Source organism: Mus pahari, chromosome 15, assembly GCF_900095145.1.
Source record: "Mus pahari chromosome 15, PAHARI_EIJ_v1.1, whole genome shotgun sequence".
Classification (NCBI taxonomy): domain Eukaryota; kingdom Metazoa; phylum Chordata; class Mammalia; order Rodentia; family Muridae; genus Mus; species Mus pahari.
The window spans coordinates 68,370,288-68,386,376 of NC_034604.1; the positions used below are offsets into that span (position 1 = coordinate 68,370,288).

At 44.5% G+C, this 16,089-nt stretch overlaps 1 protein-coding gene across 2 annotated transcripts in view; it reads left to right on the plus strand.

Moving 5' to 3' along the window:
• Dym (dymeclin) overlaps positions 1-16,089 on the plus strand; it is a 265,401-nt gene that overhangs the window by 165,644 nt on the left and 83,668 nt on the right. For both annotated transcript variants that reach the window (XM_029546929.1, XM_021214259.2), the window contains one exon: positions 10,935-11,037. In XM_029546929.1, coding sequence (XP_029402789.1) covers positions 10,935-11,037 — 103 coding nt within the window. The remainder of the gene's footprint in view (positions 1-10,934; positions 11,038-16,089) is intronic.

Here is a 16,089-nt window from a genome sequence, read left to right on the forward strand (position 1 = left end):
CTCCCTCTCTCTCTCCATTTCTCCCTCCCTCCCCCTCTCTCTCCCTCCCTTTCTCCCTCCCTCCCTCCCTCCCTCAGCCCTCTCTCTTACTTTTGGTTTCATCTGATTGTCTTTGCAAACCATGTCAGAACCTTGTCTTGTCAGCTTTCCTGAGAAGCAGCAGCAAAGGCTTCTGGACACAGGAGAGTTGTCATCTCTGAACAGCCGGTCTGGCAGTGCAGTCTCTTAGTGCTGGGCCTGTCATCCTCTCTGGACCAGCCACATAGAACAGGGTGTTCACTTTCTTAAACAATTTACATAGAGCAGCTTTACCTCAACTCTGTGCTAACAGAAAACACTGGTGGTGCCTGTGCTCTACACACACTATGTGTGTGTGTGTGTGTGTGTGTGTGTGTGTGTGTGTGTGTGTGTGTGTGTGTGTGTGTCTGTCTGTCTGTCTGTCTGTCTGTCTGCAGGTTAACCTCAGTAGCTAGCCTTAGTGACAGTTACCTGTACCCAGTGAGCCATCTTGCTGTCTGAGTATCTTATTTTTGAAAACATAAAACACAACATATGTTATGTTTTATGTTTTCATAAGACAAAGAGTTATGCTTGGTATCTCACATCCAGTTCTCCTTCCTAAACACATAGAGACAGATTTCCCACCTTGAAAAAGGAGCCAAGGCTGCCCTAAGCTTGCTTTGCGTTTTGTGGGTATTCTGTGGGAGATAGGCTGGGAAGAAGTGAGGGTACTTCACTGAAATATGATGAGGTAGAAGTTGGACTCGGTGTGGAGTGCATATATAATCCCAGCACTTGGGAGGCAGAGGCAGGAGGACTGCTGTAAGTGTTGAGGCCAGCAAAGCTATGTAGTGAGACCTAGTCTCATAAAACAAAAGCCCAGTTGCCTCTTTGCTACCCAGTTTTTAGTTTCTGACAGTTTTGAGATTGTGGCCCTGTGCTATGAAGTGGAGGTTTTATTTGTTTTGACTTTTTTGTTTTGTTTTGTTTTTTGTTTTTTGAGACAGGGTTTCTCTGTATAGCCCTGGCTGTCCTGGAACTCACTTTGTAGACCAGGCTGGCCTTGAACTCAGAAATCCGCCCGCCTCTGCCTCCCAAGTGCTGGGATTAAAGGCGTGCGCCACCATCACCCAGCTTTTTGTTTGTTTGTTTGTTTGACTTTCATCGTGGAAATTGCTGCTTTCTGCTTTCTGTCCTGAGGACTTTCCATAAAATAGTCATTTAATAATGTCCGTTTTTAAAAAAAATAAAAAATAATAATGTCCGTTTTTCTGTTCATAAACACAAAATGCTTAGTTAGCTTGTGTGGACCAGTTCTTAGGTATTATTTTTCTGCTGCATTTTCTATATCTTTAGCTTTTTGTTGTTGTTCTCAAATTTATTTCTAACCCTGCTATTAAACTCATCATTTCTGATACCATCTTTCCGGCTCCTAAGAGTTCAGTTTCGCTCTCAGGTGTTCTCTGTATGCCGCCTCCTTACAGGCATTGTCCCTCACCAGCTGAGTAAACTCTCCACAGCATTTCTTCCCTGTCAGATCAGTGGTGCTCTCTGGGAATCGTTGGCAAAGATTTTCTATTTTAGACAGAAGCCTGAAAGAACCGGTTGGAAGTTTGGTACACTTGGGGTGCTGACCGGCTGATGCATCTTAGGGTACCCTGGCTGGGCTTTCTGAGATTGGTTCTGTAGATCCATTCATCTTAATGTTCAGTTTCCCTGATCCTAGGCGGATGGTGGGTTCTCTGAGATCATGAGGCAGAGATCTTTTCAAGTGGCTCGTGCACACGCACACATGCACACAGCAGTCTCTCTGGTCCACTGTTTGTTAAAGAGTAAAGCATCTCTTTGCTTCTGCCAACTACAGGACGGCCAGGTGTGGGGATGGAAGATCTGATGGATGGTTAGCATACGAATGTTCGGTCAGGCTTGTGTTTGGGGCCTGCACCCCCTACCTAATTGCCTGAGTTCTAGAGTATACAGTCATCCATTTCTCTTAATGACCACCTATTTCTTTTTTTCTTTTTTTCTTTTTTTTTTTTTGGTTTTTCAAGACAGGGTTTCTCTGTATAGCTCTGGCTGTCCTGGAACTCACTTGGTAGACCAGGCTAGCCTCGAACTCAGAAATCCGCCTGCCTCTGCCTCCCACATGTATGAACCTGCCTTAAACCCAGACTCATCGGCTGTCTCCTTGAACTCTGCTTGCCTAACAGGTGGGCATCTCAAATATGGCATACCCACAGGGGATGTGATCTTCTTGAAGCTTCTACCCAACTACCTTCCATGCCTTGCTTTTTCCAAAATACTCTCTAAACTTACGGTCTAAGAGTGAATCATTCAGGAGAGAGAGCAGAAGCAAAGTCACCATAATCATAAAAGGCTTCTCCCAGTAGGAGACACAGTTGCCATCAACCCAGATCTTAGCACATTCCCAAGGTGTACATTCCATGTGGTCTGTTGGCAGCCATGAAGGTTACTTCACCCACTGTAGAAGTCAGTGTGGAAGTGCCTGAAAAACTACACCTAGAACTGCCAGGTTATCATCCAGCTGCATCACACCTGAGCATATAGCCAAAGGCTGGAAGTCAGCACGCCATAGGGATGCCTGCACGCCTGGGTATTACAGGACTGTTCAGAGTGGCCACAGCACAGCTGCCTTGTCATCCCTCCGGGTCCCTCCCCGGAAGCTTTGCCAGCATTTATTTCTCTTCCTGATGACAGTCATGCTGGTTGGACTGGGGTAGAATATCACCTATTTCTTATCTCATTTGAGTTTGCATTGCTCTGATGGCTAAGGGTGCTGACCAATTCATGTCACTTGCAAGAAAGCAGATGTAATTGGAGATCTGAATGTTAAAACAAACCAGATGCAGACTCTAGATTTGAAAGAGAGAAAGGCATGAAAATAGAGTGGGACTATTTGGGAAAAGGAAGGAGAGGCCACGAAGGGCCATGTGAGGTGGGAGGCACGTGCCTTGATGAGACCCATCTTTTTGTAGAGTTCATTCCTAGATACCCTTTATTTATTTATTTATTTTTTAGTCTCACTTTTTTTTTCTTAATTTTTTTTCATTTTTTAAAATTATTTTCTTTATTTACATTTCAAATGCTATCCCGAAAGTTCCCTATCCCCCCCCCCGCCCCTGCTCCCCTTACTACCCACTCCCACTACTTGACCCAGGCCTTCCCTTGTGCTGGGTCATATAAGGTTTGCAAGACCAAGGGGCCTCTCTTCCCAGTGATGGCCGATTAGGCCATCTTCTGCTACATATACACAAGCTCAGGGGGTACTGGTTAGTTCATATTGTTGTTCCACCTACAGGGCTGCATCCCCCTTCAGCTCCTTGGGTACTTTCTCTAGCTCCTCCATTGGGGACCCTGTGTTCCATCCACTAGATACTCTTTAAAAAAGAAATCTGTTCTCACATTGATTCAGTATCCTCCTAGTCGGTGTACTGTCAAGAGAAAGAAATTTTAAAATTCAAACTATGAATTTTAAATGTGAACCTGTATTTTTAATTCTATTAAGTCCTGTGCTCTTGGCATTGGTGTGTTTTAAAAATTCTAATGAGGGACTGGAGTGATGGCTCGGAGGTGAGAAACCCTGGCTGCCTTCACAGAAGATGCAGGTGTCACTCTTGGGACCCACACGGCAGCTCACAACTGGCTATAACTCCAGTTCTGGGATCCACGACTCCACATGGACAGGTGCACTTAACACACAGACAGGCAAGCCACTCATAAGCATGAAATTAAAAAAAAAAACACATTTTTAAAAGCCTATTGAATCTACAAAAAGTGTACTACAGGTTCAATGAGGTCATTACCTGACGAGTTAGCAGCCCACCTGGTCAACTGAGCAGGGCATGGGGGTGGGGGTAGTGTAAGCTATTGTTAAATGGCAGACCTAAGCAGGGTGATCATCTATCTCTTGGAAATTGAGAGCTTTGGTCACGGTTCATGACCCTGAAGTCATGAACACGTGTAGTATGGTGTTAGTCAGAGTTTATTCATTGTTTACCAGTACCAGTGATTAATGATAAGATTTCCATGCAAATAACAAAGAAGCCAAAATAATCCAAAGTCATTTTGACAAAGAAAGCAGAACTTAGAGGACTCCCCTGCCTGCTTCCAGGTTTACTGTAGAGCCAGAGTCAGGACAGTGTGGTGTTAGTGTACAGGGGGCTCACAGAGCAGTGGGCTGGAGCTCAGGGATAGACTGGCGCATATGTAGTCAATGCTTTTCAGCCAGGGCCAGAAGGTAGTTCTTGGAGAAGTGATAGTCTTGCAGTGCTGAAGCAATTAACTGTCTGTATTCTTCTACCTTGCAGAACAGACAGGCTTTGACCCTTGCTTCAAGCACACACAGCAGTGCAAATAGATCATAGACCTAAACACAAGAGGTAGAAATGCAAAGCTTACAGGAGAAGCCAAAGGAGAAAAGCTTTGGGTTGGGGGGGGGGGCGCGGGTTACAGTTTGTTTGTTTGTCTGTTTCTTAGTTGTTTAAAGACAAGACATAAAAAGTAAAAACCATTCTTTTTAGAGTTTAGCAAATTCATCATACTTAATCAAATTTTAAAATTAAGTTAGTTGTGGTAGTGTATTCCAGTGTTTGAGAGCAGAGGCAGGCAGGTCTCTCAGAGTTCCATGTCAGCCTGATCTACAAAGTTCCAGGATAGCCAGGGTTACGTAATGAGACCCTATCTCGAGGGAAAAAATTCTTATAAAGATATACACGTGCATGTGTATGTGTGTGTTTGTGTGTGTGTGTGTGTGTGTGTATAATGTGCATGTACATATGTGTATGTATATGTATGTATATTTATATACTGTGTATCTGATAAAGGGCTTATACCCAAAGCATATAAAGAAACAAAGCTCTTATAACTTAAAAAGAAAAGCAACTCAGTTTTTATGGGGCAGAAGGTTGTATAGCTGACTACAGGGAAAATGCTCTTCAGCGCCCAGAATACCAAAACTAAGAAGACTGAAATACCACATGACATGAGGGAACTGGTGGCTCAGCAGAGTTAGAAAGGGCCAGGCAGTCGAGCAACCCCTGCAGGACTCTACTCAAGAGACAGGGCAATACGTATTCAGCAAAAGAATAGCTCGACCCTGGACGCAACTAGGGAATAGGAAACTTGAGGTCTGTCCATATAGGAGACTGTTGGGCATTACAACAGGATGAATTGTGGGTGCTCAAACCATGGACAGATTTGAAAAGCACTGTGCTGAGTGAGAAAGGCAGACTTAGGGCATATGGTCTGGTCTGTTTGTGTGAGAGTCTAGGAGAGGCAAAAGCATGTGTCCATAGTTGCTAGATGGAAGCTGGGTACGGTGCAGAAGGAGCCCAGCTGTGAAAGGCCCCTGGAGCTTTCTGGAGAAACAGCACTGTTAGATCGGTGACTATTCTGATGGGTTATGTGCATGGTTATGTTTTTAAAATTCTTGTGTTAATAAGCTGTTTGAAAGCGAGGTCGGCCATAGGTGCAGATTTGAGTGCCCCGTGAGCAGAGGAGGGATGTTTGTCAGAGGCGGGGAGGGAGGCGGTTCTTCCAGACGGGTCGGGAGCTACGCCTTAGGGCATACATAGACCTCTGCCACCCAGCTCCTGCCTCTTGTTCCCGCTATAAGTGGGAAGGCTGCCATTGGTTTCTTCCTTAGAGCAAGTCCACGGTCTTGGTTGCGTTTCTTACCCATTTGACACCCTTCCACTTCCCTGCAATGATGAAGTAGAGCGAGCAGCTGCCTTTGCTTGCTTGTGGTTTTCCTCCTAGTTGTTCTCAGAGCTCTGTCCTGTCACTGCTTACACAGGGTTCACACACTGTCAGTGGGTGATCGCCTCTACTTCTGTAATTGCTCCTGGTGTAGGTTGTGCCCACCTCTCCCCACACCAAGTCCCCTCACTGTCTTTTGAACACTACCATCTGGTTGTTTCTGTCTCCAGTGGTCTTCCTGAGCAGCTTGCCTGAGGGGCTGGGTATGTTGGGGGGAGGCATCCTGGCAGAATTGTTAGGCATACAGGTTCAGGAACCAATGTGCCCTTGCTTGACTCCTGACTCTCATGGCTCACTGCTGTGTGCCTAGGGAGATGACTTGACCTACCCTTGCTTCCAGGTGTCATCCCTTTAAAATGGAGGGAGGGGATATGGGTCACAGTCAGGCCACCTTTCCGACTCTGTGATGGGTAGTGCTGGTACAGGGCCCACACTGCACCTCTCAAGGCTGCTGCCCTTGCTAATTGCTTTGTCCTCCCAAGTCTCCCTGTTCATAACTGTTCAACAGCCAGGGGTCTCTAGAAAGCCCCAATTACCTGGACTCTTTTCTTTTAGTTTCTGTGTTGTCTTTGCCTTCCACATGGCTCCTGTCAGCTTCCACTCCAGTCTCCCTCTTAAGAAGTTGAATGTTCCCTTAGGGTTGGCCATTTCTGCTTCTGTTCTCTTGTCTTTTCCCTCCAGGGGAAAGGAATCTTTCCAAAGTGACAGAGGTTAATGATTCTTCCTTGGTCAGTCAGTGGTTTTCAGGTTTTCATTCTGTATCCTGGGATTTCACGGTGGGGACACTGTGGACACCATAAAGGGGAAGGAGACGCATAAGGGAGAGCTGCTGCTCACTCACTGCCAGACACAGTTCTTCACTTCTGTCTCTTACTATAGTCCTGCTGGCATGGACATCTCTGGGTCTCAGGGTGAGATCCAAGCTCTGTGTTCAATAATAAGAGACCCAGCACTTTCCACGATGGGCTCTGCTGCCTCTGCCCCATTGCTGGCTTCTCCGCCTTCACTCGGATTTCTTTGTTTGCCATCCTGCCGCCTGGCTTGTGAGACCAGCTCTTAGTTGTTAGTTAAGGCAGCAGTCAGACATCACCCTTTCCTGTTCTCCCTTGCTGCTGCCCTCACTGGCTTCCTCTCTTGCCCCATCTCACCCCATCGATTTTCTCCAGTCTCGCTCTGTAAGCTGCATGGCCTCTCAGTATACCTTCTGTATTCCGTTTCAGCCTTTCAGATATCTTTATCCCCATTTACTTCCCAGTTAGCCAGCTCCTCACTTGAAGGCTACAGCCAAGCCTGATTTCCTCTGTGGAATGTACCTAACCTTCCGCCGCTGCGCCCCTAGAGCATTCTGGCAGAGGTCTCTGCTTTCAAAACTTACCCCTTGGACTTGACCTCCTTGGGCGGGAACCATGTCTCTGAGCATTCTGCAGTAGCTCCTCAACTGCCTAGAACAAAGCCCAGGGTTTTGGATGTGCCATGAGCGTCCCTTCACAGTCTGTGTTCAGACTGTCTTCATTCTGGTCGCCTCTCCTGCCATCTGTGCACCTCAGCTGCAGCCATTGGGATCTTCTCAGCACATCCCAGTTTGGACTGACCGAACAGTTTTTATTACATACTGCCTATCCTGTGCAGTGCTGTCTCTTGGCAGAGGCTCTGGTTTTCTCAGGATGGTATATTCCTTCTTATAAGACCTCTTTTTAAGTGCATAGTGTTCCAGCCCCTTCACCCAAAGAGCATTAGTAATCCCCTCTGTACTCATCCAGTGTTACCAGAAGAACATGCGTACGTACGTACGTACGTACGTGTGTGTGTGTGTGTGTGTGTGTGTGTGTGTGTCTCATGCGCGCTCACATGTATGAGAGAGAAGACCTGTGTTTTAGTCATTTGCAGTTTCTCACCGAATGGCCAGTTTATGATGGATATTGTTGTACTTAAAGAAAAGCTAATCTTTCTCTAGCTTTAAAAGAGTACTTTTGGTGTTATGCCCCTCTGACTGAATACCAGTCACCCAAGGATCAGCTTGGATTCCCTTTGTGATCAGCTTTTCCTGTGCGTCTAGCCATCCTGCATCTCCATTCCTTTAACTAGCACCAAGCCGGGGCTGAGCACTTGGCATGCAGAGCTTAAGCAGAAGTTACTTTTCTCACTCTGCAATTTGCAAGTCATTCTCCTATAAATTTAGGTCATTTTGCCTTAAAAATGCTAAATGAAAGCCAAAATTAGAATGTTAAAAAAAGCACACACAAGATTTTGCAAGCAGTAGCTCTAGTGTGGGGGGAGCCTGTTAAGTCATAAGAGAATAACAACTTTGAGTGAGTGTGAATTCTGTGTCTCATTCATGAAAGAACTGGAAGAGAACTCACGTTATCTATTCTTGCACAAACTTTCTTAAAGCTGGAAAGCATAAGCACAGCTTCTTGGGGAAATGTGTGTGCTTCAGGACTCCATACCCTTCATCAGTAGACCTTCCCTCATGCTCAACGGAAGCACCTTCTGTTGGGACTGCAGCTCATTCCCTTGTTTGGTCTTGTAACAAGGGGAACAGATTGCTAGTATTCTCTTGTAAAGTAAACAAACAAACTGGCCTGTCCTTTCCAAAGGAAACCATTCCAAGTGATTTTCCACAGAGCGAAGGGGATGCGAATTCGGACATCCCCTGGTTTTTAAGCTGAGAGAGCAGCCCTGCATTCCAGAGCTGCAACTTCAACAACAGGCCATGCTTTCTTCCTCTTGAACCCTCCTCTTACACCAAGCTCCTCTAAGGCCTCTCCATTGTTGTTCCCTTTGGGGGTGTCCAGTTTATGCCTCTGAGCTGTGCCATGCTTGTCCTGTGCTAGAATTGACCACTGCACTTCTTTTAGTCTCAACAAGCCTGGGCTGGAAAGATGGGTCAGTCAGTGGTGTGATTGCCTTGCAAGGTCAAGAACCACATCAAAGAGCCAAGAATGTTAGTTAAAATTGAAGGCTGGGAGTGCAGTCCTGTGGTAGAATGATTGCCTAGCATGCATAAGTCTCTGGGTTTAATGCCAAGTACTCAAACCATGGAGAAGAACAGAGGAGAAGGAAATCTAAAAGTGAAAAGCGCTTTAAGACTAGCTTAGTAGTGGAGCATGTGTCCAGTCTGTGTGGACCCTTAGGTCAATCCCCAGTGTTGCCAAAAACAAAAATGAAAAAAGATAGATGACAAAGTCCTCATCTAGAATGAATGTTTATTGGTCTCAGCTTCTTGAGTTATCCCGCTTGATCCATCTAAAATAATAAAGGCCTTTCCAAAATTGATTTTCAAATCAACATTCTATTTACAAGATCATCACTAAGGAATAATAAAACCATAGTTTTAGCATTTAAAAAATACTACAGATCATCCCTCAAGTTACAATGGAAAGTATAGCATCAGAATGCCTTCGTTCCAAGCTTTCCTCTAACCGGGGAGTTTCTGTTCACTAGAGACAGTAGGTTTACTGTTAGGGTATATGACTACACACATTTACTATTAGCGCATATTTGTGTATGCATAAAATATTCTCTTGTGGCCCCAGTACTAGACATACACATTTTGAATCATGTCTTCTTAATGTCATTCATTACTATAAAATCTTTCTCTTTAATAGTAATACTCTTATCATTCAGTCTTCTCTGTCTGCAGCTAATATGGCCACCCAACTTTCTTAGAGTTATAAACTCCTATCTGTTTTTAGATTTGTAAGTGTTTCTTTTAAATAGCTCATAGTTGGGTCTTGACATTTATCTAGTCTTTTTATAAAAAAAAAAAAAAAGTAAAGAGAAAAAAAGCACTGTCATTCAGTTGGAGCATCTAACACTTATGTTTAATTTTAATCACCTTTATTCTTTGAAAATCATTCACATGTCTTTATTAAGATGCCTCTTAGGTCATATAATCCATATTCTGAACTATTCCTAGCATGACCATTCAAGACCTCACCTGCCACCTGGGACAGGGATTTTTATCCGCTGGCCCCCGGATCATCTGTAGTTCTCACTCTACTACAAGTTTCACTTATATAAATCTGTTCGTTGTGTAGTTCCTCCGCAGTTCTCTGTAAGTGTTATGGCTCTTGCGCTCACGGGTACAGGTCAGTACTTGTCCAGACACTCAGATTTCTAGACCTTTCTTGCAGTTTCTTCCCTCTCATGTAGAGCTCTTCAAGTTTAGGTGATGGCTTTCCCAAATTCTCAATTCTGTCTTCCCAGCGCGTCAGTGTGCCCTGCTTCTTCTGTCCTACTTTTCTGAACCGTAGTCGAGGTTAGACCATTCCTTAGAGAGAACCTCACCATTGCTGACTGTTCATGTTTGTCTCACTTTAGGAATCCTAATCTTATATTTCAGATTTGCCTAAAACAGTCATTTTATATGTCTCTTCTATGTTTTACTTGATTACTACAGGGAAGTTCATCTGTTACCAATTAACCTGTCATGACCAGAAGTTAGTTTTATGTGTGTGTGTGTGTGTGTGTGTGTGTGTGTGTGTGTGNGAGAGAGAGAGAGAGAGAGAGAGAGAGAGAGAGAGAGAGAGAAAATATATCCTTAAAATCACCCTTGCTCCAAATTAGTTAATTAATTAAAAAATAAAATCACCTTTCTTGAGAAGTGTCTTCTTGCTTACCTGTGGTCCTGTAACATTGGAGAACTAGACTGAGCAACATACTTCCTTGAAGAGTAAGCCACGAAGATCTACCTACCTAAGCATCTAGAGCGGCTTACACCAAGTCTGCCATCTGCTAGTCCACTCCCTGTCCCGGATTTTCTCATCTCTGTTCTGTTTTTTCACTGTACTGATCTTTTGAGAATTTTCCCGTGTTTAAGATCTAACTTTAGCCTGTGAAACTTTTCAGTAAGGCCCTTCTTATTTAACTATCCCCCTTACTCTATTTTGCTAAGTACATTAATGTTATTGATCTACTATCTACTGTTAACATAGGCATGAGAAGGATTTTCGATATGCTTCTGGCAGTGCTCAGTCACTGCCTAGCTGGTTGCTTTTGCAACAGCCTCCTTAATAAACCTGCTTTGCTCCTGACGTTGCCGTCACAGAGATTTCAGAATAATTGCTGTGCTGTAGGGCTGTTAGTCCATTTTAGGCCTAGAGAAGGAGGACTGGGTTTCTTGGTGTAATTTGGCTTTTCCTTATGTTTTTCAGTTTGTTTTCTTTGCTGTCTAAAAAACACAACAAGGTTCTGGAGCAAGCCACGCAGTCCTTGAGAGGTTCCCTGAGCTCCAGCGATGTCCCTCTCCCAGATTATGTGAGTAGCTGCTCTGCCCTAGTCACCGATTCCTCTGTGCTGTCAGACCCTCGAGTAACTGAACTTCTCCAAGCCTGTCCATGTCTTCAGTGAAGGAGCTGAAGAAGATGAACCCCAAGTGGTGACTATTGATAGTCAGGAATCCTAGTAGTTGAACCAACCAAACAAGAACACCTCCCAAACCAATTCCACACAACAGAAAAGCTGTCCAAGGATGTGTAAAGAGTGCCTGCCTTGCAAGGTGCTGGCGGGAGCTTGAGTTGGGTTCATCTGCACCAGCTTTATCCTTAGACAGTATTACTGAATCATGAATTTGTGCTGTGTAATTATTTATTCCACAAAACATGTTGAATTTATGGAGTTTTAAAGTCCTCCTAATAGTTTCTTCCATTAATCAGAGTACAACATTGGCATTTCTAAGAGGAAGTGGTCATATTTAATGATCCTTGCCAATCAGGAGTATGATTGTAGTGGTAGAACCCATTTTGTGATACACATTTGAATTCTCTGTTGAACCTCTCAGTTCTTCCTGACTTAGCAGGTTTCTTCATCCATAAACTTTTCAGTAAGTCCTGAGCCCCCGCTCCCTAGAATCCCCAGGGAACGCTCGTTGTGCCTGTCCCTGCAGCTCTCTACCTAACACATGAGGCTGCACCCACACCCTCTCTGCCAGTCTTGCTGCCTTTGCCCAGAACTAACAGAGCAGGAGTCACTGGAGCTGAATCCTGTGCCAAGAATCCAATAGGTAATTTGAGAGCACAGTAATGGGCCTGCAGTGTGGCTCAGCAGGTAACGAGTCTTTTGCACAAGCCTGAGGACGTGAGTTCAATCCCCCAGCACCTAGTAAAAGTGGAAGGAGAAAAGCAGGTCCACAAAACAGTCCCCTGACCTCCGTGGGCACACTGGTGTGCTCCTCCCCACACGTCTCACACGCGGGGACAATGAGTAGAGCAAACCTGTTAACAAGGGAATGGGGACATTTCTCTTTTTGTAATTCCTCAGACTTTAACTGGTTAAGTATCCTTGGCAGGAGCCACAGACTTCTGTGTCCTGGACTCACTCCGACGGCTTGCTTGCAAAGCTGGGAAAGGAGGAGGAGAGGGTCTCCACAGCTCTGGGTCCCAGGTGTGTGCTTTCTGCACCAGATTGGAGACCAGATTAGCAGAGTTTTAATAAGTGCTTAAAAATAAGCTTATGTTTTCCTTCTTGCCCTAACACATAGAACACTCAGGGTCTGCGTAGAAGTTTCTCAGTTTATTAAGAAAATGTTTATACTCATTACACTGTATAATTCACAAGTCAGTTGAGTAACAACGTAAAAAGAACATGGCAAGTTACAAAAATATTAGTGTTAGTACTTAAGTCCAACCGTGTTAGTCTAAACACCTCACGGGGAAACCCTTCCATCGAGTTTTAGATAATGAGGAAACTGCCCTGGCTGCTTAAGGGAAAATGATACAAAAAACGGTGCTCTTGTCCTCTGCAGGGTGCACCCTGGGGGCCGTGGAGGTGGAGGAAGAGCAGCTAGTGCTTTGTGGCTGGTATGGCTGGCATGTGTGTGTGTGCACGCATGTGCGTGTGTCTCTATGTGAGGCTTTCACAACTTACCTCAGTGAGTGGGTTGATAGAGGAGTTTTGGACGGCTTTTTAAAACACCACGGTACCATTCAGACAACTTAATCATGTATAACAGAGCCTGAATATAGAAAGTGATAGCAGATAAGTTGTGGTTACTTTTAACTATAACCATGTTTTTAAAATTATTGATCCTGTTAGTGTCACAGAGGCGATTTCCTTGGCTCTGATAATCACCTTAGCAACTATTAGTGAGAAAACTCTAACTTGCATTCTGGACAGAACCACAGAAAGTATGCTGTTGTTGTTCTTTCAGAGAACTTTTGAATCTTCTGTCTGGCCAAATATGTCATCTCACTCAGGAAGTAAGTTAACAGAGGTAGAAACCCCAGGGGTAGTCCTTGGGAGAAGAATCCGAGCAGTCCGTGGAGCGGGCGCAGTCACCAGCACTTCAGCTCAGTGCTGAGCAGCCCATGCTGGCATGACCCCCTGTTCTTTGGAGTCTTTGTCTCTCGTTACAGACTGTGAATTCTGTCCAGAGGCTACTTGATGGGTGACAGTATAAAGAATGAGCCTTCTATATTCTTATGTCTTAATCTCTCTTGGTTTTAAGTTAAACCATGGTAAATACCAATGTGTGTAATCTACATGAAAACAGTCCTTTCAGAGCATCTGATTGTTGCAGTGTGTAAAGATGTATCTGGAGACCAAAATCTTTGAGAACCATTGAAAAATGTATTACACACACACACACACACACACCAATTAAGTATACATTGTCTTTATGCTATAGTTAGTCCTCTGCCCAGACAGTTGAATGCACTTTAAAGATCAGAAATTGCTAGGTGGTAGTGGCACACACCTTTAGTCCCAGCACTTGGAAGGCAAAGGCAGGTGTAGCTCTATGAATTCCCTGCTGGCCTAGTCTACAAAGTGTGTATGGACAGCCAAAGGCCACACAAAGAGACCCTGTCTTGAAAAACCAAACAGAGAGAGAGGCTGACAAAATGGATTTGGAGGTTGAGGGAGACAGGATTTCTAGCCTAGTTATCATTAAACTTCCTGCATCCTCCTGCTTCAATCTACTGAAGTTTACTGAAAATCCAAGCTGTGCTCCTGAAACTTGTTTTCCTGAAGTCCTGTTTGCCCATCAGCACCGTTCCACCTAGAACCCCTGATGCTTCGTTCTTGATTGAGTATGCTGCTCCACCCCTCCATTGGATAGCACTAAGGAAACGTGTATTGCATTTGTTTATATAACTTATATCTGCTCTTAAACATCGGCGTTTTCTGAAATACAGTAAGGGGCATTCTGACTTGATTCCTATACCAAGAAAAATTCAACTCAGGTTTTTCTGTTATTCTACCGTTTACATTTCTTGTGTTTGTTCTTTATGCTTGGCTAGGAAGAGAGTGTACTATTCACATACATGGGACAGTTATCTTGACTATAATGGTGTATCCAGAAACACGGGAGTGTATTTGTCATTTTAAAGCAGTTCCTTTTAGGATTTTCACTTTTGAGGCATGCTCAGGGTTGCTGACCATATTTGTATTCACTGTAAAGAAAGTAGCATGGACTAGAACATGGCCAAGTCTTCTCTCTCGGAATTCCCTCGGTGTGGTTGAGTGACCAGCACATGTTCCTTCACATAAAAGAATCTCAAATGCACCGATACAATTAAATTCAGTAGATGGTAGATCTTATAAACCTATAACCAAACCTAACAGATGTCCAGAGAGACAGCCTTCCTTGTGGAAGTAGGGAGAGGCTGTAGCAGCTCCTCTGAAGCAAGCTGATACTTGATCTGGTCCTGTTGGCTTTGATTTGATTTTTGAAAAGGACAATATAGTTGGGTGCAGCAGTGTCCAGCTCCTACTGGTGCTCAGGAGCCCCGCATCCGCTGCAATTTGATTCTATGTACAGCAGGTAACTGAGAGTGTGCTGTAGGCCTAACCATAGCAGCCAGACACCATAAGGTAGTTAGAGGTTAGAAAGGTAAGTCATCAGGAGTTTGGATTAAGCAGACTTAGCTATAGCAAAAGCACAAAGAACAAAAACACTTGGATAGCTTGGACTTCACGGTTTAAAACTTTGGGTAGTAGAATGCTTGCCTCAGTGCCATATAACCCAGCTGTGATGATGTACTCTGTGAATCCCAGCACTTGGAATGTGGAGGGAGGCAGTAGGGTCCAAAGTTCAAAGTCATCGTCAGGTGTATAATGAATTAAGGGCCAACCTGGGCTATAACAGACTCTGCTTCAGAAAATAAAATGTAAACTTCACTTTTATAGGACCCAAAGAAGACATTGAGTCAGTAAATAAAAACAGAAAGAACCATTAAGGGGACAGAGGCAAGCAGATCTCTAAGTTTGAGGTCAGCCTGATCTATATAGTGAGTTCCAGGAGAGCTGGGGTCAGAGAGAGACTACCTCAAAAACTAAAGAGTGAAAGGATAACTCACAAGCTCACAGAACAGGAAAAAACTAGTTTCAAATCATGTATCCAGAATATATGTGCAAAGTGTACAATTTATCAGTAAAGATGTGAACATCATACTTTAAGGTAGGGCAAAGCATGCAGTTCACCAGTAAAGATGCAAACAGCACACTTTAACACAGGACAGACACAACATTTTGTAGCTGAGTTGTGAGATACAAAAGAGTACTTGGAGGCCTCCCTTGGTATGGGGAAGATTCTGGGCCTGAGGTATTAGAGAATAAAGCTGCCTCTGTACTGACAGTGACAGGAAGCACTTCTGGCAGGGGGAGGCTAGGTGTGGCATAGGGTGCAGATCTAACCCCAGGAGAGCCACCATTCACCAGCCCCAGGTGAACATCAAGACCAAGAGAGACTTGCCCTCTTTGCGGGGACACCAAAGTATTACTTTACACCTAAGACAGGGCTCTTCTGTACGTCTCAGTTCTCCTTGACTTTGCAATGCTGACCAGATGCTCGCTGTACCCTGCAGCCCCAGAGATAAGCCAAGCCAGTGTGACCATCAAAAGCAAAGGATGAGTCCTGTGGGCAGGCTGCCGGTCATTCACCTGCTATGAATGCAGTGGGTGATGCAGACTGGCAAAGGACTCACCAGTACCCATTTCCCTACTGTATCCCCAACCCCAATAGACAGGAAAGCAACATTTTCCAGCTCCCTTAAGCTTCCAGACTGAGCTGTAAGATGGGCTACAATGCAGGATGCGCAGGAGAAAGTGCTTTTTGCCTATACAGTCCTCCACCCTTCTCCCTCTCATCTGCTAGCTAGATATGGTAAACCAGTGGAAGACTGCAGCACCCCAGAAGGTGGTATTGCTAAGAACACTGGGCTCCTTGTTAGTCTGTGATGCAGGTAGCTTTTGTTGCAATTTTAGGTAGGAAATGTATAGACATTTCTCCAAAAGAAAGTGGAGGTCATAAAAAATTGGTAAACATCTCCAGTTATTAGGGAAATGTGGATCAGAATCCTAGTGGGCTCC